At 35.9% G+C, this 27,878-nt stretch overlaps 4 protein-coding genes across 8 annotated transcripts; 2 read left to right on the top strand and 2 right to left on the bottom strand.

Annotated features, from left to right (window-relative positions):
* The first annotated feature begins 5 nt into the window (after window positions 1-5).
* Window positions 6-1,123, top strand: LOC145724291 (transmembrane protein 50A-like). The gene is made up of 4 exons (XM_081972465.1): window positions 6-306; window positions 363-494; window positions 548-683; window positions 794-1,123. Exons 1-4 carry the CDS (start codon window positions 205-207, stop codon window positions 892-894), a joined length of 471 nt encoding a protein of 156 aa, XP_081828591.1. The 5' UTR covers window positions 6-204; the 3' UTR covers window positions 895-1,123.
* On the bottom strand, window positions 1,001-17,282 carry shn (zinc finger protein schnurri). 2 transcript variants are annotated; one of them, XM_081972439.1, is made up of 9 exons: window positions 16,818-17,282; window positions 8,722-11,665; window positions 8,558-8,666; window positions 5,672-5,792; window positions 5,470-5,618; window positions 4,227-5,343; window positions 2,764-2,881; window positions 2,449-2,688; window positions 1,001-2,344 (listed from the first exon to the last, which is right to left on the bottom strand). In XM_081972439.1, the coding sequence occupies exons 2-9, from the start codon at window positions 11,650-11,652 to the stop codon at window positions 2,246-2,248; spliced, it is 4,884 nt and encodes a 1,627-aa protein (XP_081828565.1). In that variant the 5' UTR covers window positions 11,653-11,665; window positions 16,818-17,282; the 3' UTR covers window positions 1,001-2,245. The 2 variants fall into 2 exon arrangements, with proteins under 2 accessions (XP_081828565.1, XP_081828566.1); XM_081972440.1 differs by lacking the exon at window positions 16,818-17,282 and having other exon boundaries at window positions 8,722-11,155; window positions 11,220-11,361.
* Window positions 14,153-27,737, top strand: LOC145724288 (trimeric intracellular cation channel type 1B.1). 3 transcript variants are annotated; one of them, XM_081972463.1, is made up of 6 exons: window positions 14,153-14,280; window positions 25,481-25,639; window positions 25,962-26,118; window positions 26,302-26,574; window positions 26,630-26,914; window positions 27,587-27,737. In XM_081972463.1, the coding sequence occupies exons 2-5, from the start codon at window positions 25,519-25,521 to the stop codon at window positions 26,907-26,909; spliced, it is 831 nt and encodes a 276-aa protein (XP_081828589.1). In that variant the 5' UTR covers window positions 14,153-14,280; window positions 25,481-25,518; the 3' UTR covers window positions 26,910-26,914; window positions 27,587-27,737. The 3 variants fall into 3 exon arrangements, with proteins under 3 accessions (XP_081828589.1, XP_081828587.1, XP_081828588.1); XM_081972461.1 differs by lacking the exon at window positions 14,153-14,280 and adding an exon at window positions 24,847-24,986; XM_081972462.1 differs by lacking the exon at window positions 14,153-14,280 and adding an exon at window positions 25,259-25,424.
* On the bottom strand, window positions 21,356-24,906 carry LOC145724283 (glycerol kinase 5). Of its 2 annotated transcripts, XM_081972451.1 has the most exons (10): window positions 24,765-24,906; window positions 23,711-23,827; window positions 23,429-23,522; window positions 23,170-23,339; window positions 23,024-23,113; window positions 22,430-22,973; window positions 22,279-22,373; window positions 22,069-22,223; window positions 21,813-21,943; window positions 21,356-21,576 (listed from the first exon to the last, which is right to left on the bottom strand). In XM_081972451.1, exons 2-10 carry the CDS (start codon window positions 23,816-23,818, stop codon window positions 21,428-21,430), a joined length of 1,536 nt encoding a protein of 511 aa, XP_081828577.1. In that variant the 5' UTR covers window positions 23,819-23,827; window positions 24,765-24,906; the 3' UTR covers window positions 21,356-21,427. The 2 variants fall into 2 exon arrangements, with proteins under 2 accessions (XP_081828577.1, XP_081828578.1); XM_081972452.1 differs by lacking the exons at window positions 23,429-23,522; window positions 24,765-24,906.
* Window positions 27,738-27,878: the final 141 nt, after the last annotated feature.

Raw genomic sequence — 27,878 nt, 5'->3', positions numbered from 1 at the left:
CTAAGTAGTTTCATTCATTCATTGTTTTGATTTGTATATTTGTAATTTTGTATTTATTGTGATTATTACTAATTCTTTTATCTTTAATAAACTTTGTACACTACTGGACGAAATCAACACAGAACACGTAAATTGCAAATGTAACAGTTGTCTTTACTTTTGTATATAAAGGAGGCAAAAGTACTGAAATCTATTGAGGAGATAATGGGGCTCCTGGATTGTTGCGCGAACCTAAACCTACCCCCTTGCATTTGGTTCGAGGGGGACAAACGAAACGCCTACGCGTCCATGTTGTCAGGTTTCCTGGTATGTATCTACATAAAATCTCTGCACTCACTTTCATTTGAGCTTTGCACCTCCAGTTCTTCACTGGCTGGTGGATTATAATTGACTCTGCAACAGTCCTGCCGGGTCACATACCTGCAGGTTATTGGATGTGTGGCGTAGCCGGGACTCTATCACTTATAATGGTTAATTCAATTTCCAATGCTCAGGTTTGTTACATCAACATGCTCCGGAGGTGGTTAAAACTGTTTTTTTGTTTAAGATGAGAGGTGACAGTTATGAAGGGGGCTGTATGGGTACACGAGGAGCCCGCGTTTGGATTTTTCTAGGGTTTGTTATGGGTTTTGCAGCTGTTATTGCATCCTGTAGTATTCTGTTTACAGTTTACATAAATAGAGGTAAGTTAATTTGTTTTTATGTTAATAAACAAAGAGAAGCAAGTTATAAATTGATTTTGTCCATAGTTTTGACTTTACCCTGCATAAAAATCAAGGTTTTAATTTTTTAGATGTAAAATCACCTGGAGTGTCCCTATTTCTTCAAAATGTCTTCATTTGCATTGCTTCAATTATCTTCAAATTTGGACGATCTGAGGATGTTTGGGGTTAAACTAATTTAATGCCTTGAAGTATTATATTTTTACTATATTATCACTTAGAGTTTGATGTGTCTGTATTTCACTTAAGTAAGAAGGCATTTAACAAATACACATAAAGTCATTTAAACAAAATGTAATTAACAAATTTTGATTCTCATCTCTTAACAGTTTAAACAATATTAACAATTAATAGACATAGATACCTTATAAACAAAATATATGTACAAGAAACAAAAACAATACATTTTATTTAATGCACGCTAACCCAACTTCCAATGTAGTGAAAATTTAATTAGTGTTCTATTTGAATTATAAATAAATTATAAAGATCAGTTTCTAAGGAAGGTAAGTACAGATTAGCGTGTCAGGCTTAAGACAAGTTAAAACATTAAATATTTACACAATAAAGTAATATAAACAAAATATAAAATTTCAAAGAGGTCAGGAAAATCCCTGTTAAAAAAATTATTGGCAGTTGACAACTTGAAGAATTTTTACCAAACTTGCTAATCATTGCACCTATACATATTTCACATAAACAAGCCTTAATGCAAAAAAAACCACTCAGCCCCAAAAAAGTTAAAAAAAAAAAACAAAATGGAAATATGTGTCCCATAAAACCTAACCACTGATAAAAATTCTGGTTAACCTTAAAAAATAGAGGTCTTCAAAAAAATAAGATTATTATAAATCCCTAAATGTTATACAATAATAATTAATTAATAATACATATATCACAATAAAAAACTTTGACACAGTAGTTTTGCATGTATTATAGTCGAGGTGTGGATACACCAAAATCCTTAAAATTACCAATCTATTTTCTCGCCAGCAAGAATCAATCTATTACGAACCTAAAATTAAATCTAGTAGATTACTCCTGTTTTTAGATTTTTTTTGTAGGTATATTTTTTGTTGTGCGGATTGTCTCTTCAAATATATTATCAAATTTGAGTAATAATTTCGTCCAAATTATTACTCAAATTTACCAATTTCACCAATACTCTAAAAAAAAATTACCTATTAGGTATCTGAGATCACTGTCTTAAAATAGAACTGATGCCCTTTTTAACGTACCCTCGGGATTCTATTGACTTAATCGTCCAACGCACCTGTCATCTTTTCGAGATATACTCTCGCATTATTTCGGCTTTTAGTGAATATAAAGTGTATATTTACAACCCTATATAAATTTAAATAATATAGGTTCTTTCCGTAGCCTCTTTTCATAAAGACCAGTATTCTAGAGGGGTCTAGAAGGTCGTTTTTGAAAAGGAGGGCTGAAATCTGAACTTATGTTCCTATCATGTCAGTCTTAGTGCGTAAAAATTGCTCTAACAGTTGTAAAACCTTTAACTGAAGTTAGCTATTTGGATCTGAGGCGTTCGAACTTGGATCCATATCGTAGGCGAGGGATTGAAGCTTTCCGGGATCGTTGATATACACCTTTTTGGCTAAAGTCTGAAACAACGTTAATCATAGTAAAGAAGAAGATTTTTGTTGCCTGACTGTCGATATTATTACTTGCACTAAATTGACAGTTGAACAGAATGATTTGAACTGACCTTTAAACTCTCTAAACATTGGTCCCCATCGCTCGTGTTAATCTCCGTGAGCAAACTGTTAGACCTCTCCAATTCCGCGTACAATCCAAACGGAATCTTCGATAAACACTCCAGCTTCATTATGTGCATCTTCGAACGTAAATGTTTGGCCAAATGTCCTTGTATCCTGAACGCTATGTTGCAGTCTGAACATTTGAACGGTCTCGGCTCGGAAGAGGACTGAGCTGGCGACGAGGTTAACTAGATATAAAAATATTACATTAATACTGACAAATGTTAAGAAAGACTTAGCATCTTAGTAGTTGTATATCTCACCTTACTATTATGACTAGCACTTTTTTCGTGTTTTTGTAAATGACCCCTACAACGGAAACTAATCGAACACGAATCACAGCGAAATGGTCTCTCTAAGTAGTGAATGTTCATATGGAGTCTGCAAGAAAAATTTCACTTTAATTTACATTGTTTTAATAAATGGAGAAGCTAAATTTCAAAAATATTAATAATAGGAAAGTAATTTCATCTGGGTGTGTATTCTTGAAAGGAGGAAAGGGAATTATCAAGAGAAAGGTCTGTAGAACGTGATAGGAACCGCAATTGTCACATTCTATCAATATTTCTCTTGAGAATTCCATTCCCTGTTTTCAAGAATTAGGGCCGTGGGAGGCTAAACATCATTCTTTGATATTTATTAATGAAAATTATCCATGATTTTGGCTAAACTTAAACTAAAAACTAAAGGAATCACAACAAATTATGACTGAAGATGATTTGTATCAACCAAAATGGCGCTTTCCTCCATAACTGGGAGAAGAGTTTAGCATTTATTTATACTTGGTTCTAAAATTAATTTAGACAGAAAATATAATTTAGAAACTCAATTTAATATTTAAATATGTTAATGGCGTTTTGCAGGAACGTATTTAGCATAGAGTGTAGCTTGCTCTATCTAGTGTAAGTTTGTGATTTAACTGTGACAGGTCAGGGCAAAACGTCACAGTCAAATTAATCTACGATAGGGTGTCGAAAATTATTTTCTGTTATATTGTATCTCTTGAAGAAGAAGGATATCATGGCTCAAGAACCTAAGGACATGGTATTCAAAAACAACCACAGAACTGTTTAAAGCAGCAGTCAACAAGGTCATCATAGCCAGGATGGTTGCCAATATTCGAAACTAATAGGCACTAGAAGAAGAAGATTGTATCTAGAGTGAAAACTGTGGTAATAATCGGTTGGACTAGCATTTTTTGTAAGCTCCTTTATGAAGAAAATCGCTTCTTCTGTTGGAAGGATTATTAATTTTTAAATATGTTTTGTAAATATGATGAGTTTATATTCATGTAAAATTTAACATTTAAGACGTCAGACATCACCTAAGATGTAAGAAATTAAAAGTGAGGTTGTCCCATTAAAATTCAGGTTAATACTTCGCCAAAATAAGCCTAAAATGTCGAAGATGATTGCCATGCCATTATAAACATTTTCATGGACATTGAGTGCTAAAATGGCCTGCAGTGTTTGGGTCACGTGATTTTTAGAGTTACCCAACGTTGCCATACATCTGTTATTTAAAAAATTGTTGGTTGAACATGAAAAATGTAGAAACAATTTTTTTTTATTGAATCAGTGTCCAAAAATATTAAAATGTATGCAAACTGACCAATTTTAATCTTCTCTATTAGAAAATGTAATTAAAAAATATGGTAAAACCTCATTCACAGGCATGAGTAGTAGATTTTCAACTTATAGAGTAAATACCATTGAAAAATACTTACTTTAGTTGAGACGGTTTACTGAAACTCTTCGAGCATATCGTACAACTCTTGTTTCCCTCCGATCTAGCTATAAGCTCGTTCAAATGCTTTTTATTCGGCAGAAAACATCCCGAATCCCTATTCAGATCCGGATTCTCGTTTTGCGTGGCCAACTTTAAATATTCGGAAGCCACATTTTTCGCCATCATATTCTTCACCAGCCTCTCTTGCTTCGTTGCCACGTCCGCCAAGGTTTCCATCGCGCTGTTGTCGTACTCCATCTGTTTGGGCACGTCGCTGCTACTGTTGCTCAACATGTCCACGTCTTGATAGTTGGTCGGTTCAAACTGGGCGATTTTCCGGTTCATTTCCAAGTTTCGGTAGTTTAGTTCTTCCACGGTTCGGTTTTCGAAATACGGCGCAGGTTGGTTGTCGTGGACCGAATAGGATGACGCTGGTTCGCGTTTTTCTGACGAGGTGACTGATAAGTCCATTACCTCATCTGAATTTCGATGCACTTTGATTTTGTAACTCTCTTCTTCCATTACGTTGATTTTTCTTTTTCGTTCCTGAACTAAAGGGGGTGGATCTTGTACTATAACGTCATTCACTTTTAGCGTTGGAACAGGACTGGGCAGATAATTAACTTTTTCGCTTGGTTTTGTTGGGGTTATCGCCGGTTCATTCAATTCTTTAACGTACTTTTGAATCACGTGGAATTCTTTAATACTCTTCGGGGCTGTAGTTTCCTTCTTTTGACTTTCCACCACTAAAGGACTGGTGTAAGGGTAAGTTAGCGGTCGAGAAGTGCTGGTTTTGCCTAGATACGTCGCGATACTGTCTTCCTTACTCTTCGGTTCGTCAGAATAGAGTTGGATCGATGACGTGCTGACCACGGGTTTGCTTTTGTACTGTAAGTCATCCAGAATTTTGTTTTTTGCATAATTCGTCTTGGACACGTAGGCAACTTCCTCGGTTGTCATAAACTCGGTGGCCGAAGGGGTGGTAGGACTGGTTGTGCGGATAAGTCCGGAACCAGTTGAGCTTAACATTTCCGTAGGTGATCCTGATGTTTTTTGCGATAACGACAGAAGACCGTAGGCTGCTTCGTGTTCTTGTTGACGAGTCATTGATTCGTCTATAACAATCAAAAAGAAAAATGTATAATAGTTTTCTATTCTATTACATTGCTTTTTTAGATGTAATAAACACAATATTTCGAGTGAAATGTATGTAGAAAACTATTATATAAAGAAATTCTTACCACTGCTGTCCATACCACTATCATCAGTATCCGATTCGGAACTTTGAGATATACTAAGAGCGGTAGAAGATCCACTGCTGGTCGCGGTATAGTTTTTAGTGTGCGATTTGCTTTTCATATGCTTGGTCAAGTTTCCCTTGGTTTTAAAGCTGCAAAAATTCATAATTAAGAGGCGTGTATCATTACAATGTATGGCGTGTACCTAAAATTGCAGTGGCTGCACGTGTAAGGCCGATCGTTGGAATGCGTTCTAATGTGTTTCTTTAGCATAGACGGTTTCTTGCACCGAATTCCACATTGTTCGCATACATATCTTCCTCGACCTAGAATACAGACATATTCAATTATATTAGACATTGTAATAAGTGAGTGTAAAGTGAACAACTGTTATGGTGGCAGCCATGTAACTTAGGTTGGGTAGTTTAGGTTTCGTATATTGGCAGCATTGATTTATTGAATAAAAACAGTTTATGTTCGTATTCTGTGTTTTAGTGTACTTCTTCCCCTTGTTCTAAATAGAAGACCACAATTGAACTAGTTTCCAACAACACAAAATTGACGTTTTCAAATAGCAAACCAAATTTGGCTGTTTTTTTTCTATTTTTTTGCAGATTGAAGCGTGCTTTAGGTACTGTTGGTACCACATATACTACCGCTTGAAATCAGTTTTAAAAAAATGTACATAACAAACAAGTACAGAAACAGTAAAAAAGAATATTTTAATTTTTAAAGGAACATATTTTTGCACATTTTTATTGAGCTGGCTAGAGTTAGATCCAAATTTAACTGTTATTCTTTTTGTTTCTTGAACACCCTGTATATGTCCAATCGTGTTGCGGTTAGCACGAGGTGAAAAAGCATTACCAACAAAACAGGACAAGAACATTTTGAGTTTGTTACAGTTGCTGAAACTTTAAAAATGACAGTGATATGGTGGCAGAGCCTTAGTTTTAAATTTAACTTACTTTTACTGCTTTAGTAATTGATTATTTAGTGAAAACAATCATAAAAACATTTTTTTATTACCTTTTACAACACTAAAAAAGTCTAAAACTTGACTGCAAATATCTCATACATTAACCCGCATTATACAGGGTGGTCCAGTTTTAAATGTCAATAATTCACCAATCCATAGCCAATTAAAAAATAAGTTGACATTCATTATGTCACTTTCCTGAAAAGTGCTTCCTAAGGAAAATACAGTCCTTCAAATTTCTGTTTAAAAAATCGTTTTTTTTTTGTCATAATTGTCAGACCGTTGGAGCAATATTGATCAAATTTGGAACAAGCACATTATTACACGTTATTACGGTCAAAGACCCAAAACTAACCCAACCCAACTTAAAAATTGTCTTGGAAACGGAAAATTCACTTAAGAAGTTTAAAAAATATTATTGTAGCCAGTTTTCATAGTTTCCAGACAAACTAAAAGGCTTTAGTTTTGAAAATTGAATTAGAAAAGATAAAAATTTCAGAAGCTTAAAAGTTGTGTTTGTAACCAGTTTTCATGCAAATCGAGAGACTTTAATACTAAAAATTGACTTGTAGACATAAAAACTACTTTTTCAAGAATTTGTTACAACAAATTCATTTATTTAAACCTTAAAAATTTACTTGGGCCCCAAAATGTGACTGAACTAATGAAGTGACATCAGAAGCTTAAAATTTGCATTTGAAGTAAGTTTTCATAATTTGAAGACAAATTTCAATATTTTAGTCTTGAAAATAGTCTTAGATGCAGGACATTGACATTAGATTCATGAAAATTGCCTTGAAAACGAACTTTTCGTGCTTTTTACTTTGCTTTTCATTTTCTTCGACTTCTGGACTATTTTTAGTGCTTCAAAACTGCTTTCAGCTTGGAAAATCGAGTTTCAAGACTATCTTCACCAAGTTATTGACATAACAAACTTAAAAAACAATTTTTACATTCTTCATAGACTTAAAATGACATTCCAAGCTTTGTCACTATTAAATCGACTTCTAGACACCTCAGTGCTAAAAATTCGGGTATTTCTTAATAAACTAGACTGTTTTTAGTGTTTTAAGGCTGTTTTGTAAAGTTTTTGACTTATCAGGCCTAAAATTCAGTGTGTCCACTGACTATAGTCTTGAAAATGTTATTTCAAGCTTCTTCACTATTAATTACTGTTTTTAATGCTTTTTAAGACTGAAAAATCGAGTTTAAGACTATTTCCAAAAGTCAAGTTTCTTCAGTAATAAAAGTAAAAAATGTTGGTACCAAATGCTACAATAATAAATAGTCTTGAGAACTAATTTTTAGAAATAAAATAGTTTGAAAATTTAATTTACTTCTAGACTTGTTGTCCAGTCCAGAAAATTGAGTTGTACACCAGTTAAAGTCTTGAAAATATACTTTTGGACTCTCTTTAGTCCTAGTAAGGTCCGTTCTAGCATTAAAAGTCAACTTTTATACTATTTTTAGTAGTAAAAAATGAGTTTCATGCACAATACAATCTTTGTCTTGATTTCCGGACTTTTTTTAGTTCTTGAATGCCAGTCTCAGACACTCAACCAGGATGGCAGTCTGAGAAAGCAAATCATAAGACCATTCCTAGTAGTAAAAAAGTTTTTAGACTATTCAGTACAAATTTGGACTTTCACAAGTCTTGGATGTTCAGTTTTAAACTATAAAACGATTTTTTAAATTGAAATTTGGAGGATTGTATCTTCCTTAGGAAACGTTTTTCAGAAAAATGACACAATGCAAGTCAACTTATTTTTTGATTGGCTATCAAATGGTGAATTATTGACACTTAAAACTGGACCACCCTGTACAAAAGCGAAATTACTACAATTTACAAGTCTCTAATAGTAGTAACTTTCTAAAATAGACAATTATAACGGCCACACCTTTGGCAATTCAACAAAACGTTAGAGTTGAAAAATGAGTTTTGGAGCTATTTTCATCGAAACTTGACAAGGCATTTTCAGATAGTTATACATCCGGCATTGTGTAATAACTAATTCAAATGAATAGGCCAGACAGTTTATAGTATTGACACCCTTGCTGCTCTTTGACACTTAGCCTATGAAGGTGTTAGAAATGAAAAAAAAAATTATATACCTCTTCCTCTAATATAAGGCGAATCCTCACTGCACTCAAACCCTCCAATAAGCGCTTTCTGAATTTCCTCATCCTTTTCAGTCTTACTCGGAACCTCAGACACTACAAACTGCAAAAAAACAATATTAAAACAACACACTTTAAAAAAAAACTGGATCACTTACTTTATAACTAGAATGAATGATCAAATTAGCATCTGTCCTGCCTGCAGTGATATAGCGCGGGTTCTTCTGTCTCGAATCGTAGGAACTCACATACAACTTGTCCACTTTCGTGTCTTGCTGCCGCCATTCCGAGTACATGCTCAATTTCTTAAAGTGCGGCACGTAAAACGGTTGCGTTTTGTTTAAAGTACAGTAAACTGGCTTCGTCGAGCTCTTCAATCCTAGGTAACTAAAGTAGTTTCCATTGAACAAGTGTTGTGCGTATTTTTTGGCTACCCGAGGAGTGTCCGGACTGATTAGGATTTGATTGAAGATGGTTGGAGTGAGGCCGTGGTGTTGTTTCAATGAGGCTGTGGTCGGTTTCAGAGCTAATGTGTTAGGTCTGGCAAATTTTTTAGGTTCAGTGGGAGGGTCAGGGGGTTTTAACTCTGTTTTCTTTATATCTGGATGAAGTGATTTGGGTATTTCGCGCTTGGAAGGACTTGGCAAGTTCTGATGGGGGGATTGGATAATCAAAGGACTGGTTCGAGCAACTGTTGGACTGTTTAATGGTAAAGGTGACTCTTTTGACGTTCGTCCAACAGCCACAATATTACTCCCAAACATCATATCTACTGGTTCTGCCGCCACTGGACCTGGCATACCAGGGACGTATCTAATCACTTTTCCGTTCACCAGCAAATTCATGGGATTGCAAAGGTTGTTTTCTAATGGCGGTGAGTTTCTCTGGATTACGATTCTTTTAACCGGCGTTTCACGGTCAGTGTCCATTGATATGTGGGGAGTGGGTGATGAGGCAACAGGTTGTCTTGGACTGAGTAACTTGAGATCTGGTTGATAGACTAGTCTAGATTGTGGCACTATAGTTGAGAGTTGTATTCCAGGATGTTTCAGGTTAGGAGCCAACAGTTTAACAGCATTCTGACTAAAGTCCGCGATATTAGGATACTTTTGCAAACTAGGATCTTCTACTTTAGTGGAGTCGTTTACTGAGTGTTGACTGAGTTTAACTCCGTCATCTTTGAGTTCGTAATTGTACTGAGCCGACCGTCCTAAACCGACTACATCAATGTTAGGTGACATTAAAGTGTTTTCGTACACTCGAATTACATCCCTAAACACCCTAGGTTCCTCCTTTGACGTTTTGCTTGTAAGAACTGTACCTCCAGATTGCAAACCAGACTTTACAACACGGTTTTCATTCATTTTTCCTTCGAAATCATCAAAGTTTTCCACTGCCGGAGATTTGAGTGCGTCTTTACTGTCGATAATGTAGCTCTTGCTTTCACCTAGCACTTTGACTTCACCTCCAAATAGCCTAACATGAGGCTTTTTCTCTTCTTTAAAAGGTGTTGGTGGGGATAGAACGTAATTTGGTGATGTTTCACTAGGACTTGGCATCGGAAGGTTTACGTTGTCAAATGAAAATGATTTATTTTTGTCGCCCTCCACCAGACGAGTTTTACCTAAAAAGGGACCTGGAGAATTTAAAGGAAAAACGGTGTTTTGAAAACTGGGCATACTATCAAATGCGTTCTTGTTTTTGGTCAAAATCGAAGCGACATTGACTGAACTACTTCTAGTGTATTTAGCTTCTGAAGGTTTCCCTTTACAGCTTCGCATTTTATGGCATTCCAACTCTGTCACAGTTTGAAAAATCATTTTGCAGTAAGGACACTGCATGTCGGATGAATATAGATTTTTTAAGAGTAGTTCCTTAATTAAGCTTTTTTGCATTACTGGTTCTGTGGCTTCACTCATACACCGCTTTCGATTTTTGTTGGTTAGATTTAAAGGTTCTTCAGGTGAAGAAGTGTACACTTGATCTCGTTGACTGTACTCATTGTTATTGGCACTGTCCACTAACACTTCATTAAACAATCGCCTTTTTAATAAGTTAGGGTCGCTGGAGTTTACTATGGAGTTGTTTTTGTTAATTATCTCGTTGATGTGGTGAGACAAGTCTGTTCCGCTGAAAGTTTTGTTACCGTCGTCTTCAATTAAAGGACTGTCAAACTGTTCAACTCTGTGAAATCTAGGTTTATAAGGTTTATTTCTAGTTGTGGAGGAGTCACTACCAGCTTCGTCTCCGGCGTATTGCAGTTGCGTTTGCGTGGCATTATCTATATAAGTTTGCTTGGCATCTGCATCTGTTGACGAAGTTTCCTGGGCTTTCACACCCATCACCCTATTGGCGTGAGTCCTGGATCTGCAGTGTTTGTACAGGTTGGATCGTGTTTTAAAACTAAATCCGCAACTCGTGCAAGGATAGGGGCGCTCATTGGTGTGAGCTCTAATGTGCTTCTGTAAAACGCTAGGTTTAGAGCACACCAAATTGCAGTAATGGCACACATATTTCCCGTTTGGATTCTTTTCAGGGATTGGCAAGGCATCCTCGTTTTTATCGTCTTGATTCGGTGGCGGAGAGCTCATTCTAGAATCCAAATTATTAATAAAGTACTCTGGAGGTGTGGAAGAACGTAACGGTGGTGAATTACAATTATTGTGGTTGTTAATATTGGTCGCTTCGCTACCGCGAGATTCTGTGACAATTGGTCTAAACGTAGTCGTATCAAAATTAACTTCTCTACCACGATTCTCATCATCGTGCGGTTTCCCTAAATTACTACTATTTGATATGCATTGTTTGAAGTTCCCACTTTCACTTATTGATATGGAAGACTGGTTGTGGCTATGGCTGGTCAGTCCAGGAGCGAAACTACTAATGTTTGTACTCTGATTTGGCACGACGATAGTTCGATTATTGTCCTTATGTGCGGAAATCGCTTTTTCCGCACTCGGTTCCGAAACCCTAGAAGAAACGTGGTTTTCCTTATCATTTTGTTGGTTCAGCGGTTGCGCTTTGGGTTCGGCTATGCTCAACTGCTTCTTGAACTTCTTATGCAAGTAATTGTCGACGCTCCTGTCCATCACGACGTGTGCTCTAAAACAAAATAACAACATGTTAGACATGGAATATGAAAATTTAGTATAGAATACATACATATGTCTAATCTATTCTTGTTTTTCAACGACAATAACGTTTATGAATCACTGATGATTTTAAGCTTTATACGATAAGACTGGGGCTGATAAGAGAAGTTGATTATATGCGACTATATTTAAATATAATAAACTTATCACTGTTCATGAGCTTTCTAATCCAGATTCACATTGACTGAATTTTTACGAGGTAACGTTTCCAGAGCACCAATATAATTTTAATTAGGCGTCCTTGTCAAGTGGATAACTACTTAATGTAAATATGGCAACGTTTCGTGTTTGCTAAATAAAAGATATACGTTATCACTTTTTTTTTAGATTAATTCCTGGTAATTCATTAGCGTTACTACGTATTTGTCAGAAACCAAATAAAAACTACATTATCCGCGATTTCCACAAACTGGGTAGTAATAACGTTTCTGAAAAAGTTTTCTTCGAAGAACAGCTTAGCTAACCGAAATCAAACGCATTCATGAGAAATTCCGCTTAAACTCCTTATCAATCACAGATAAATAAATTTAAAGGAACTTTCAAGTGTTTGTGTTGAGTCGGTTAGCAAAATTGTTTTTTTCTCATGTCAATTAATTTGACTATTACATCGCCACTTGTGTTGGGTTATAACGGGTAATGATAATAATTGTAAGCTGGGAAAATCATGAAAAATGAATAATAATGTAGATGTTTGTGGTTTTGAGACAAATAATATAATTTGGAATAGTCAATATAGTTAAGAGAGCTTAATTTTATTGGTTGCTAGACAAGGAGGTCATACTTCAGATATTCTAGTATTTGACAGGCAAACATTATGTAGAAACATATGGAAAAGGGGTAAAGGATAGAAAACCATTGAAAAACTGAGCAGAATTCTGAAAGTTTACCATCATAATTACATACATATTTTGAAATCTAAAACTGTTATACTGGGTGTTTCGTTTAAAATAAGCAAACCTTCTTCTGGTATAACCAGAGTATGGTTATGACAATGTGGTATAATGACAAATTTTCAAGATGATCCTCTTTAAAGTTTAATTCCTGACAGATAGATGAACGAAATCAGTTTTATTCGCTCCATCGGATGATTATAAAATTCATGAACACATTGGTATGTCTCCAAAGACCAGAAGCAAAATGGCTACTTGACAGTCTTTGCATTGAAAATTGCTGTTTAACAGTCTTAACATCCAGTTTGATTTGGTATTATCCATAACATCAGAAGATACAGTTTAATATTGTATGTCAGGGAAAACAGCCACAATGGATCACCCATAGACATTTTATGCAAATTATATTTTTTTAGTACTAAAACCATACTATTTTCTTTCTACTATACCATGTAATGGTATACTTATAGGTGTGTAACACACTGGTAGACAAGTTACGATTTTCAGTACAATTCACGAAGGTCATTGTTGCCATAACAGACCGACGCAACAGGACATCAATTTATAAAAATAGTTGAAGTTCTTGTTATTCAACAATTCCGCGAACCGTTCAGTTCGTTCCGCCTTAATAAGCCTTCCACAAATTCGCGCGATTTCGCATGAAATTCTTCAGGTTTATCATTAAAAAAAAATTAACTTTGGCAAACAGTTAGTTATCTTTAGTCACGTCGGTTTTACACAATATTTAAGATTTTTCTTATTGATGCAGGCATAGCAGTGACTTCTACAGGTGTATCCGACCAGCCAGGCCACCGAGCAGACACACTCTGTATATAAGTGGTAGCGATACCCCGATTCTCTATGCGTACATCTGTTTTTCTGGGTAACGGACGCGGCTGATCAGGTATTCTCGGAATCGCCAGGTACCGCGTTGGTCGATTCTCGGAATCACCGCTGGTACTTGGGTACCGTCAAATAGCGGGGATGCCTGATGATGATAGGCCCCAGTTCGGTTTTGTGGCAGCCGGCTGAGTGGGTACGATCTGTATTTTTCGTTCGTAGCCCAACGAAAATATTCATTCAGTACCGGGAATTCTCAAAATTTTTCTGCGTACGTCCGGAGAACGTAATTTAGTACCTCTAAAAATAGGTTTGATGTTTGTTCAACGGGTTTTCCTGCTTGGATCGAAAATTAATGCGTTTTATAACGTACAGAGTTAAACTAATCGTTCTTTTCTGATTAATTTTTGCTCAGTAGTTGATATGGAAACTTCAACACTTTCCATAAGAATTAATTATTTGACGATGAAAAGTATTGTGTAATCATACTATAACAAAAACGCTTTTTTTGGTATTGAAGAAAAAATCAGAACTGTTCAACAACTACAATTTAATTTAACTTTAGAAAAAATAGTGACATTATTAGACTAGCGCAAATATACCAAAAAAGGGAAGATTTAATCAAAATAGCTGGGCGCCAACAAAATTAAAAAAGAAGAGATTGACGGACTTAACCTTAAATTTTGTACAGTTGACATTTAGTTGTTTGTTTTTTATAAACAATGTGACTGAAAAGTGTTAAAAAATAAAAAACGTTATGATTTTAATAAGAAATAAATGTGATTTATTGAAGGGGAGAGTAATCCTGGTGATAGGAACCACTTTTTTCTAACCGGTAAGTCCCTATAAAGTTATTTGATACAAAATGTGACTCTTATTTGGCAAGATTTTTTGGATTAAAACCTGTTCTGTAATGCCCAACAAAATGTTCAAATAATGTATTGCATTGATAATGAACACAAATTTACTAGAAAATGTCCCACAATGCGTTTCCTCATGCCAATAACTGTGATGATTATGTGTATTATAATCCGACCTTTCCCCTTCAGAAATGACGCGTTTAGTAAGGACAAACAATCAGCGATTTAGAAACATAACTACTACTTTTGTGGTTTATTTACAATTTAAAAAAAAAAACGAACTTTCATGGCAACAATTGCTGCTTATGATATTGACATTTTATTATTAAAACTTTTGATAAGACTATCTCTAAGACTTCTTTGTCAACGTTCGCCGACTGCATTATCCACTTTACCGCTACGGTAGTTACACACGGATAGAAGCCCAGTAAACATGACTCAAAAGGTCCTTGAATCGGGCCGGAATTCCAAGAAAAATAATTTGTTTTCCTGTCCGCGTGTTGTATAATTTAAATGGCGGGTTTTTTTTAATAGACCAACAGAGAGGCTGCACCCAAACTGTTTCGGTATTATTCAGGATTTAGATTAAATTCCTCAAGTTCAATCACTCGATTGTTAATTAGGGTGAATGAGAAATCGTCCAAGAAAAAGGGTCGGTATTTAAGAAAACGTTGCAGGAAAAGAGCATTTGTTGGCAACAGGCTGGTTGGAGAACGTCATTACGGAGTTGTCCGCGACATGTGGAGGTTAAAGAATCCGGGAGGGGAAGGGGGAACAGTGTTGCTCGACTCGAGACAGACAGCGTATGACGCCAAAGTGATAGTCTCACTGGCGCCAGCACAGCCACGTTGCCACATCCACAACTGGAACTGCCGTATTTATGAAATTTTGCTTTGTGATACGTAATCTCTGAGTGTCCCTCAATGGGAGATGATAACAGTTCAATATTAGACATCCACAGTGTGAAAATCTTAATGGTTGTCCATCTTCTTTAAATCAGCTTGTGAAAAAATATTCTAAATGAAAAGCAAATCAAGTGAAACTTTTATCAGGAGTGATGCAGAATGGATAAGTGGAATGCTGATATACTAAGTTTTATCATCTGTTGAACATGACCAATGTGGTTTATTATTGTAAATACTTAATTATAGAAAATTTTGCAAGTGTAGGAAATTTACTGGTCAATAAACGAAAATAAAAGTTAGCTTAATTTAGATAAATAGTTCATGTACCAACTGCATACATAAATGTCCATCTTTAGACCAAAAGTAAACAATGACTAGAGCTATTCCAAGTCTGACAGGTGTAAACATGTTTTTACGTGTTTAACTGCAGATGACTTTTTGCTAGAGTGGCTGTGTTGTTGTAAATAGTAAAAATGGCCTTGTTCAAGGAACAATCAAGTCAGAACTGCACAAAATAAACCCATTAAGGACATTTGTAAAAGAAAAATTAATGTCAAGAGTCTTGTGTACATTTCTTGACAGTTGCACTTAACTAGTGCTCTCTAGCAGGTATTGAAAAACCAGTTTGACGTTCTGAAAAATGTCAAAACCAAAACACAAGCAACATTTTCTTAATTTTCTACATATGGAAAACTCTATTAACTGATGGTGATATTTTAGTAGAATTTTCTTTAAAAAAATTAGGCTCCATAAGTCTCAAACTCTGTCTCTATCTGGCATATTTAAATTAAAACTAGTTTAATGGAAGACAAAATTCAAACAATTATTATTTGCCAAATTATATAACGTCAAAAAACAATCCCAGATGGTGCACACTTCAATGTAGTCTAATGCCAATTATTGTTTAGCATACTTAGATTTTTTAAATTCAATTTAAAGTGTAGGAATGTCACACACACTGAGTCAATATTGATTGACTATTCTCATTCTTAACATAGTCAAAATATAAACTAACAGTGCAACTAGCACTATTTCACAAGTAGTATATGAATGTGGCTATGGTTAGTTTAAAAATCCTCCACCAGTAGCTCTGCAATTTTTTACCCCATTCCTTCCAGGAAAAAATGGTAAACATTAATTGCGTGCTATTACATACTGCAGACTTGAAATTACATGTACCTATTTTAGTTGCAAGCATTTAATATGCAATAATTGATAACAATTAAGGGACATCCTCTGTAAGTTTATTTTTAATGACGTTTGTTTACATTTGGTACAGGCACGTGCACAAATATTAGACAATCAAAACAAAAACAACAGATTTGGGAAAACAAAATGTATGATTCAAACGCAGCAACAATAAAAGGAAAAGCGACAGGTTTGTTTTAATAGCCCCTGAATGAGAATCCCAAATAAAACGTCATGCGGAAATAAACAAAACGGACGTGGCAACGTCGCCCGGTACAATACCATGCAAAATACTGCTCAAGGTTCAATTTTCCTGGAATTATTCTATTCGGATTAATTTATCGTTCAAAAGTGTCCAAAACGCTTTTGCAGACTGAAACGGCGTTAATTACGCAATAAACGAACAAATTGGGACTCACCTTATCGGTCGAAAGCAGCGATTCTCGCCCACGTCTGGTGGCGCGGCGCACTAACCAAAACTTCTGTTTACATTATGATGTGACACCACCTTTTAGTTGGGTACCTTGATTGGGTAGTACCTGGTGTACTGTCAGCAAGCGTGATTCATATATGCTGTCCAGTAAAAAAGTGCACTATTTACAAAAATAAACACACCGTCTAGTTATTTTGGCACTGGAAGGTTTTTTTTCTGACGCGACGTGTTTTCCTCTCTTATTATTCGCGACTTATCTAATGTAATAAAGTAGGTTCCCTAAATTACGTGCAAGATAATCTCGAGATACTGCGTGTACAGCACACACTAAATATGATATGAAGGGTCACAAGGCGCCATGTTTACCACCCGATCGGTTTGTCTTTGTCGCTCGAACGCAACGCACCGATCCGTCTGTCACTCTCGGCCGCGGCCAACTCCGATCCGTAATTATTTGTTTCACTCTTGGCTACTACGACGTTGCCACATTCCAGCAAAATTATCGTTTCACCGATGACCTTGCCTTTAAATTATTCGATTTTAAGTAATTATCTTGAATTTGATTTGATATCAATCACTGGCAAACTAATCTTTAACCAAATATTGTAGAACAACGTATTTGCCATGTGTCACAAAGAGATTGAATAGCGAGGGAAGTCTAAGGAAAAGCACATGAACGAGTGGATGTGACAACATTGAGCTGGAATCGCCTATCGCCCCCGCCCCGCTCCCTAGCGTCAACCATTCACTCTACTCTTTCCTCGAATCTCAAACCTGTTCGGCAGCTGTCTCTGTCTTTCTTTGGATTCACCTCGTGCTGCTTGACTGCCTCCGGTTGTTTTGTTCTCTTTTTAAGCAAGTTTACCCCACGAGGTTTCAGTGTGGACTTCCCCATTTATTTCTAACCAGTTGTTTACGAATTTAAATAGAATTCACTTGAATTTACTAGGAATCTCCTATACAGTAAAAGTTGCCAACAGGTCCAATTAAAACCGTTTACACGGTAAACCTTGTATTGTCCTGTTTCTATTAGTTTCGTGTGAATGTGTTCTCGAATTGCACCTCGTTTGATTGTGTATGTATCTGTGGGCTCACTCACTCTCTCTTTGTCGTAGACACAAAACATTCGATATGGTGCAAAGTTTATTAGTAATAATACAGTAATGTTGACGAATAGAATATTTATTGCTGGATGACGCGACTCTACGAAATGTGCGCAGGCTACCGCCAAATTACGTTAAAATTTGCTTTTTTAAATTAATGAGTAGGAAGATAAAGGTGCAACAAGATTGTCACGTTTCATGTGACAGGTGTTCACATAAGTCACGTGGTTTTCCGTCTTTTACCAGTTTTAGTACAGCACTTGCTGTATTAAAAAATGTTCAGTTTTACATATTGCATTTTAAAAAAAGTTTAAATTAAGACAGGTGTTTTTCAAAATAATACATACATTGTTTTGTTTATTACGGCATGTGGCTGCACTGCTTATTAATAAAGAAGTTGCTTTGGTTGGTATTGTTTAATAAATTGTCAGCTGTCAATATGACGATTTTAAACGTCACTTTTCAGAGCCATTTTGATTTGAAATTAAACTTTTGTCTAAACGTTATTCCGTCACTTCTGAATAACATATCGTGCTTGAATTTAATCTTATTGTAGGAATAACACATTCACCATTATTGATCAATAAACACAAATTGTGAAAGTTATACCTACCAATCAAAGATGATATAAGAATTAGAGGACCAGACATGTTTCACGGTAAGGCACGCTCATTTTATTAGATATTCGTAATTTTCCGCATAGAATCTGCCAGAATATCAGTGATTTGAGGTTTGTTCCATCCGGTAGTAATATTACCGTAATTTTATCCTCAGTAAGAGCGTTTAATGCAACTGCGTGAACAAAAATAGTAAAATCACTTTTGAAAACTGATAAACTGGTTGGAACATTTCCTGAACTATTAGTTAAAGGATTGTAGGCATGATTTTTTGGCCGCGTGACCTATATTTTATAATTTTTGCCTTCACCACTATTTAAATCGAATTTTGCTGCACATTTTTGCCGTTCAATTTATAATTTTTTCGGTCACGTGACTGATTTTGTGCCACCATTACAGTGTTGCCACATCAAAAATTGCATTCTTAAAATCACGTGACGTGTAATTCACCAATTACTTTTTCCTGCCTAAATTTCATTTAGCAAATTTTCAAATTACCTTTTTGCGGTCGTGTGACAGTGTTTGACTAGTGGCACTGGGCCAGTACAGTGTTGCCAGGTCAGAAATTGCATTCCCAAAGTCTGAAAACTCGATTTAAAAATTGTCGAAGCGCACAGGCAAATAGAGAGAGAGTGGTGAACGTAAACTGACAGTCGGTCACGTGGCATTAAAAAGGATTTCTGACAGCTCGGTCACGTGACCACTGTGGAATCAAATCAGGATCCCATGCAGTCTGGTTATTCTACTTTTGCTCATTGCAAATGTTTTGAACAAAAGTGGCAATATAACAATAAGTAATCGTCGTGTATGTAATATAAAAACCTCTTTATTTACTTATTAGTTTATGTCTGTCAATTCACTGACATAATCAATATAATCATAGACCATCAAGAACTGTCATTTCGTTGATATAGAAATGGGAGAAAAGAAGTGTGTTAACTAAATATGCCATTCCCAACATAATTTTCAATGTTTTCTATTTTTGAGTGACTATACACAAAGTCAACTGTCCAACAACTAACAACAATCCGTGTACATTTCTAATGAGAATTTTAATAGAATACTAATTCGCACGTAAAGTTTGAATTAAAAATTATCGGAATGTTTAGCAAAACTATCATGGTTAAATTTAGAGAGTGTTTGTCCATAGGCAAGAGTTATTATGTACTCAAACTATTCCTAGAATCGCCAATTTTCGACGTAATCACCCACCGCCTTCTTCGCTGTCTATAATTATCGTGTGCACATACTGCACAGTAGCGCCTCTACACTGGAGAACGGCGGTTTACGTTACTAAATCACATTTTTTTTTTCGCATTGTCTGTATCTATTTACGTCAATTTTTCGATTGTAATAACTTATTAACAAAGTAATTCATTACGTATAGGTTAAGTAATCGAACGTGTTTATTAGAGCTCGAATCAGCTAAGAAAAGGCCACAGGCGTCATCAAACGATGATGTCACGATCTCTGTACGTCTCGCTTTAAATATTGCTGCTCTCGTTACTTTCCAAGTTGTTGCAGCCAGTCAGTGGCGTGCTATTATTTTATCAGTAAAATGAAACATTTTCGTCGTTTTTAATAAAGAAAATAAAAGACAACAAGTTTTTCAAAGGAATGGAAACTCCTTCTGCTTCTTTCTTCATAAATTGTAAGACGTTACTGACGATTTCACGGCCTTGGCTGTATATGATAACACCTTTCTTTCCAACCTTTTTGAACGTTTTTTATTCATAACACTATGTGAACTTCAACTGCGACCATCAACAATACAACCAAAACACCAGACTAAAACGGAACCTAACCTAACCCCCTAAGTCTCCCTGTCCGCCACTACATTTTTTTAAACTTGGCAACACCGTTTAGAGTGCCGGCTTGTAAAAGCATATAAAAAGGTCCAAATGTCCCTGGCCGCTGCCGCATCTGTTTTAATTGTGTCCAAGTAAAAACCGTGCTACGTTGCCAAGTGGCTTTTTGACCGCTTAACAATATATTTTCGGGAATATTTTAATAGGACGCCTCTGATTATATCTAATGCGACGGCAACTGTAGAAGGAGAAAGAAATAGTTTTAAAAACTGCGTCATTGATGATGCGGTGGCCTTTTCTCATCTGATTCGAGCTCTACCCCACATACATACATATAAATTTTATCGACAACAATAATTAGTTTAATCGTTTCGCCACCTTAGCGCATAGAAAATTAAATTAATTCAAATTTATTCAACATTTCTTACATTGTTTCACCTACACGTTCATGACCATTAGATGCTGCACTCTTCGAGTACGGCAAGCCATTAACTTGCCTTACTTTATATAATCCAAGTTGACTAAGTAGGTTTTGTTGTACAATATAGAGTACAAATACTTTGATTTTTTCAAATATACTCTGTGGGGAGGTTGAAAAACTGATGAATTTAAGTAAGGTTTTAATAATTTATCAATAACTCGATAAATGCTGAATGACTCGAGTTTCTACTCCATTTATCCAATCTTAACTATAACCGTTTTCAAGGTCTTGATTGAAACTTGCAAGCCTGTTTACCAAAAATGGGACAAAGTTAAGACTTGTCTAGTACTAAATAGGCTTTGTTAGTACAACTACATGTAAAGTGAATTAGTTGCGTTTACGTCATAAACGGATTCTCCTTTGAGATTTTGTTCAACCTTTCGGTTCTGCTTCTGCACTCTCCTTTTACAAGTAACAGGTTCTTAGGAATCTCTTTCTCTGCCGGCTTTTAGCACCCATGGAGTTCATGCAACCATTTACAGTATCCGGCTGGGTGATCATAATAAAGAGAATGATGAGTGTGATCTAAACAAAGTAGTTTCTTTATTTATAATAAAAACAATTGAGTAAAATAAAATGGAGGACTGTCAGTACCAACATTTCAGCTTTTCAGCAGCCTTTCTCCAATGGTTCATGCTCAGTTGCAATGCTTCTTTTTTGGACTGGCTTTTTGTAGGCTCAAAAACATCGTCATTGCGATCAATGTCTAAGATTTCGTCCAGGCTTTTCCAATATCCTGTAAAGTAATCCATTTCAATAACTCACTGAATGTCAGGCTAGGTTAGTGTTGACTTTTACTTAGCTCTATGGTAAGTTCACATGTGCAGTATTTGCGTAGCACTGCTAGTTTGTGATTGGTCAAGAAAAAGCAGTAAGCTGAAAGCTGCTTTTTTTTGACCAATCATGTGGACTCACCATTAAATGTCTTTACAGTGACTTTATTAACCACACTTTTCAATTGCGGGAACTTACCACAACAAAGTCCGGCAAAGTAAGCGGCGCCCAAAGTGGACATTTCTAAATTACTTCTTTTTACCGCCACCCCCGTCAGATCTGCTAATAATTGACATATAAAGTCGTTTCTTGACACTCCTCCATCCACCCTATAATACCATAAAAAGTCTTAAATAAAAGAAGTAATAAGTTAGTAAAATTGTCTATGTTTGTATTGGAAGCAAAAATTGGATAACTCTACTCTATGTAATAAATATGTGGTAGAATAGTTTACCTTATGTAAAACGATTTGAGCATACTAAGCAAATTATAGGCGTAAATAATCCTGTAGACAATACTTTCCAAAACAGCCCTGACCAAATGTCCTTTTGTTGTAGTGGGTTTAATGCCAATAAATCCAGTTCCAGCTGTTTCATCATTAAATGGTGGCTAAAATTAACAAAAAAAAATTAAATTCAATTTAAAGAAAAACCAAAAGACTTACACCTAAACCACTGAAAGCAGGTACGAAATAGACGCCACCATTGTCTTTTGTCCCACTAATTATATCAGCCAAATCATCCACTCTGCTGACAAACCCTAAATCAACCACATTATTCAACCAGTGCTAACTCGATTGAAGACTATACACAAACCAACAGAAACCATCCATTGAACCAAAGATCCGGCATCAGAGCACGCAACCTCACTTAAAAACACCATCTCCTTTTTTGACTTCCACCCCATCAAAGGATAAAAACCAGCAACAGAACTTGAAATACTTTTTCCAGTGTTCACGTCCAGGAAGGCTCCAGTTCCCAACGTCAGTTTCACGTCTCCTTCCCGTAAACTGAGCGATCCAAACATGGAAGCTGATTGATCAGCCATTACGGTTCCAATTTTGATTGGAATACCAAAAATACCGGTCTCAGTCAACCCAAAATCATAGTCGTTATCAACGACAGAAGGCAGAATGCTTAAGGGAATATTGAAGAGTTGTGGGACAAAACTCCAACAAAGACTGAATGGGTCGTAGAGGCCTGTGGCGCTTGCGTTGGTCACATCAGTGACGTAGGTTCTACCTCCGGTTAGTTTGTAGAGCAACCAAGTGTCTATGGTTCCAAATGCTAAATTATGATTGGCAAGTTCTGTCTGTACTTCTTTATGGTTTTGGAGAAGCCATAGAAGTCGAGGTGTCACCTGAAAAATATAATGTTCTTTTATGCAAAAAATTGTTTGTCACAACTTACATGGCTACTTGTAAATTTCATATTGCTCACAATACCAAATTTTGCTACTCTGGTTACCAAGTGAACACAGTAACAGGCCTTGCGCAATAGCTGGAAGAACAAAACCAGATTAAGAACGTAGTTTTGTCATCTAAAACACAATTTACCCTCATTTTCCATGATCGATTGATCTGTTGGGTAATTTCACTAGCTCTTAAATCTTTCCAAGTAATAAAATTGTGGATTGGCTCTCCAGAATCCTTCCTCCAAGTCAGAAATGTGGCTCTTTGAGTGGAAATGGCCAACGATTGCACTTGATGCATACTTATTTCTGCGTCTGCAGTAGTATATTATTGCATTATTTTACATTCTAAGGTCAACTAAACACCCATTTCTTAAATTGTTTACGGAATTTTTATACTGAACTTTTAACAGCATTTTTCACGACTTGTAGCGTGGCATTCCATAGTTCTTCCGGGACAATCTCCACGGAATTTCTGTCTGGATAGTGTAATTTGACCTTAAATTCATCCAAGTTACGTCAAGCTTTGGTGGCTTTGGCTCCATGGAGCGAGCAGAGCGTCACAATGACGTAATTTGACAGTAGGTTAATTTATGGTTTTGCTAAATTACATCATCCTGACGTCACATTCGTTCTGCTCACTCTATGGAGCGTGAAAATTAATGCAACCTGAAATGACAACTTACAGTGTCAAAACTAGCTCCAACACATTTGGCTTGATGGTTTAAAATTTGACAGCGTATGGTAGTGGTGCCGATGTCCAATGCAGCAATATATCCCAAACAGTCTTCCATTGTTTATATCTAAAAAAAAAGACAAGAAATGAGGAATTAAAACCAAGTATAATGGACCCACAAAGGAATTAGAAATATTAATACAAAATAAGAATTTCAAGACTAAATATTTTGAAAACCCTAAACATTTCATAAATACATATTTACGTCATACAGTAAGTAGGTCATGAAAAGGACAATTTGATATACAGGTGTGGTAAATCCAAAACCGACCATAGGAAAACCGTGTAACTGACAGAGAAACGTAGATAATTGCATGCGTGGGACAAAGACAGTAAACGAAAAAAATACCAAGTAGGCCATATTTTCAGTACGCTGTTGCCAAAATCCAATAGTATTGAATACTTGGCGTTTGGCAACAGCGCGCTGAAAATATGGCCTACTTGATATTTTTTTCGTTTTCTGTCTTTGTCCCGCGCATGCAATTATCTACGTTTTTCTGTCCGTTATACGGTTTTCCTATGGTCGCTTTTGGATTTACCACACCTGTATAATAATGCACAGGGTGTGCCATTTAAAATAATGCTTATTTTGAGCTTTGAAGGCAAACAAAACCCTGTTCAGAAACTTTCTGGTGGAGGACAAATACAAGTTTGAGGCTAAATGTCCCGAAAACTGGAAACATTTTGTAAATTCATATTATTGTGTAATAATACTAAAAAAAACAAAACACAAAATAAAAAATGAGAGAAAAGAGAGTGGAAGGTTAACTTTAACTTTTGCAAAATTGACCACTGGCCAGTGACGGTTGCATTGGACGCTTATGTGACGTTTTGACGTATCTGTCAAAATAACTCACATTTGTGGGAGTAAAAAAATGACAGATCAAGGTCACTTTAATAACATCATCCAAATGCTGGGAAAGTTTTAATTAAGATTTCAAGGTTAAAAATATTGTATGATCTACCTTCATCCCAATACAAAACATCTATGAAAAGTAACTTACCGTTAAACGTTAAATGAAATTAGTGTAATAGCTCTCTAATCCGTCTGACTGAAAATAGATCCAGGCTTGATTCAGGTCCAGGAAACTTGCCAAAATCTGGAACAGTTCGTTCCCAACCATCAGAATGTCCCGGCTCCGTTAAATGTATCCTTGTTCGGCAAAATAAGCTCGGAATTGTGAAAAGTCCACTTTCCAGCACGACTTTGAAACGCTTTTATTAAGGTGACATCCGGAGGTTGAAGTCTGAATATACCATGTGGTTTAGGCATCGATGGGTTCAGGTCTAAATAGTTAATAATATAATTGCAAGCAGTGGCGGTACTTAAAATATAGTGGACATTATTGTAATAGCCCATGGCTATATTCAGGTTTCAACAATTTTGGTACAATTTTGTAGGATTAACTGTTTGATGACAATTTACTGCTACTGATAATTTTGGAATTTTGATTAATTACAGTTCACGCTTTATCTCCTAAAAATTTATTTATTGTAGCAAGACTCTAAAGCAAACACACCACAAACTCATAAGCACACTGCAGGTACAATAGAAACTAGGCCGTAACAACCCTACCTGCATTTCCTCCATCATTGTACTGTGTTAGTAATCCGCGTGTTAGTACATTTATTACACAAGTCAGGGTTGTCCACATTAAAACGCGGTTAAGTTTCGTCCTAATTTTACGGTGACCTAATAACAGGAAACTTTCTATTTTAGACTGTATAAGGAGGCCAAAACTTATTAAAGGAATCAGCATGGATCCCGAAGCTTTTCTTGATATCGCCAATCAAGTGGTGAAACTTAAAATGTTTCCCTACTTTGACATTGCTCATTGTACTCTATGCGCATTAGCTGTCAGAGAAGATCTTGGAACCGGTAAGTTTTTGTTTGATATGTCGTCATATACAAGGTGATGAAACAAGTTCGACCAAGATGGTAACCAACTTCTGTCTGTCAAAACAAAGGTGATGACGTGATGCGGCTTTTCACGTGACACGTGATCACTTTATCAGAATGACTCATTTGTGTCTTGTAGTGACTAACTATCCAATTACGTCACATCCGTTTCGACAGACTGACACATGTCACTTATAAAGTTTATCGTCACCTTTGTCTAATGGTTTCTCTCTTCTTGTTACTGTTAAATTATCATACTTCCAATTTTTTTTGGTTTTCTTTTTATACTTTGGTTTTCTAGGTGCTCAAGCATTCTCCCGAAAACACCCATTGTCTTGTTGGTTGTCTTACATGCTGGTGGTGTTTGCGGGAGGGATGGTGGCCAACGGACTCCTGGCGGAACCCATTCTAGCACCACTCAAAAACACAGCCCAAGTTGTGGTAGCTACGGCAGTCTGGTAAATATTATGATAAAAGGGATTTCTTAAGCTTGTAAGACATTTTTGGATAAAATTAATAACTTGAATAATGTTAATCTGGTGGAGGAGAATCCTACTCCTAGTCTCCTCAAGATTTGTTTATTATACAAGATAGCAGAAAGTCCACATGTGCAGCGTGTTTTACAAGTTGATTTTTTCTAGGTATGTCGTTTTTTATACTCCACTAGACGTCGGATACAAACTAGCAAAGTTCCTGCCGGTCAAAATAGTGTTCTCAGCAATGAAAGAAATTTACAGATGTAAAAAAGTTTACGATGGAGTTACGCATGCGTCCAAGCTGTACCCGAATGCTTACTTGATCATGATAATCATTGGAACTATGAAAGGAAACGGAGCCGGTTTTACCAGATTGGTAGAGCGACTAATCAGAGGCGTTTGGACACCCACAGCCATGGAGTTTATGCAACCTAGTTTGTATGTTTTTTAGCTTTCTGGTTTATTTTGTATTAATAATTTGTATTAATTTCAGTTACACCAAGGCCTCTCTAGTGGCTTCAATTATATTCATTCTAGACAAAAAGACAGAACTTATTTCAGCACCACATGCTCTAGTTTACTTTGGAATTGTCATATTTTTCGTCTATTTCAAGTTGTCTTCCATTATACTTGGTATCCACGATCCGTTTATTCCATTTGAAAATCTGACCTGTGCACTGTTCTTTGGAGGAATGTGGGATAGTTTGGCAAAGATATTTGGAAGAGGCCAGATTAAGGAAGGGGAGACCAAGGATGTTAAAAAGACTAATTGATGAAGGTAAGCCCACAATTTCGATTTATTCTTCTACTTACTACAAATCAAGGGAAATAATCGATCTAGACAAATTTAAAAATACATTCAAATAAGGTCGGAAAATAAGAAAAAAAATTAGGTAGTTATTCATTCCCACCGCAATCACGCCACAGCTACTATTTATACAGAGTGTCACACCTGAGAGTGATCAATTTTCGATGCTTCTAATCTCTAAACCAAAACGTAAGTGGTTGGGTTAGGTTAATTTAAAAACTTTGGAGATGGATCTTTCGCCTGGGACCACAATCCAATAATTCTTCATTATAACCATAACGAAAATACTGAAAGTATATTATCCAACTTACGTGTAGTACATCAGTTAGATGAGGCATCAAAACACAATTTATCACAATTGCACGTACGGGTACGTTTTAATTAAATACTTGTGCAAATTTTCCTCTGAAGTTTAGTTGACATGCACACGACTTAAATCAAACTGAGATAAGTATAGTTATGTTTATTTATTCACTTGGTGTTATCACTATTGACTAATTATATCAACGATATTAAGTATCGTTTATATAATTACACAAAACACGGTATAAGGATATTTCCGATCGACATAAATGAGAATGGTTTATAAAGTTTTATTTCATTTTACTATGACTATTAAGTGATAAATCGTACATTTTTTAGATTTGTTGTGAACAATCACCGAATGGTAGATTCGACCAAGTGCGGAAGTCCAATTTATCATTCTAGCGATTGGTGTTGTTGTTATGTGAGGCGCATTTCTGTTGATTTCCTTTTTTGTGATATTGCACTAAAATAATAATAGTAAAAACAATACAGTTGACTTTTTAATCTATCCAACAAGGCCCTCCTTGTCCTTTTTGTGGAAATTGTCTAAATAGGGTCAATGTTACTAATTAATGGGGTTTCACTAAATTGTCCTTGGTATAACAGTAGAATGCAATTGACACAATAA

The sequence above is a fragment of the Ips typographus genome, linkage group LG2, assembly GCF_016097725.1.
Source record: "Ips typographus isolate SLU linkage group LG2, UJ_Ityp_2.0, whole genome shotgun sequence".
In the NCBI taxonomy this organism is placed as follows: Eukaryota; Metazoa; Arthropoda; class Insecta; order Coleoptera; family Curculionidae; genus Ips; species Ips typographus.
Note: the sequence above shows the minus strand (reverse complement) of the source record. Positions and strands in the feature narration are given on the sequence as shown.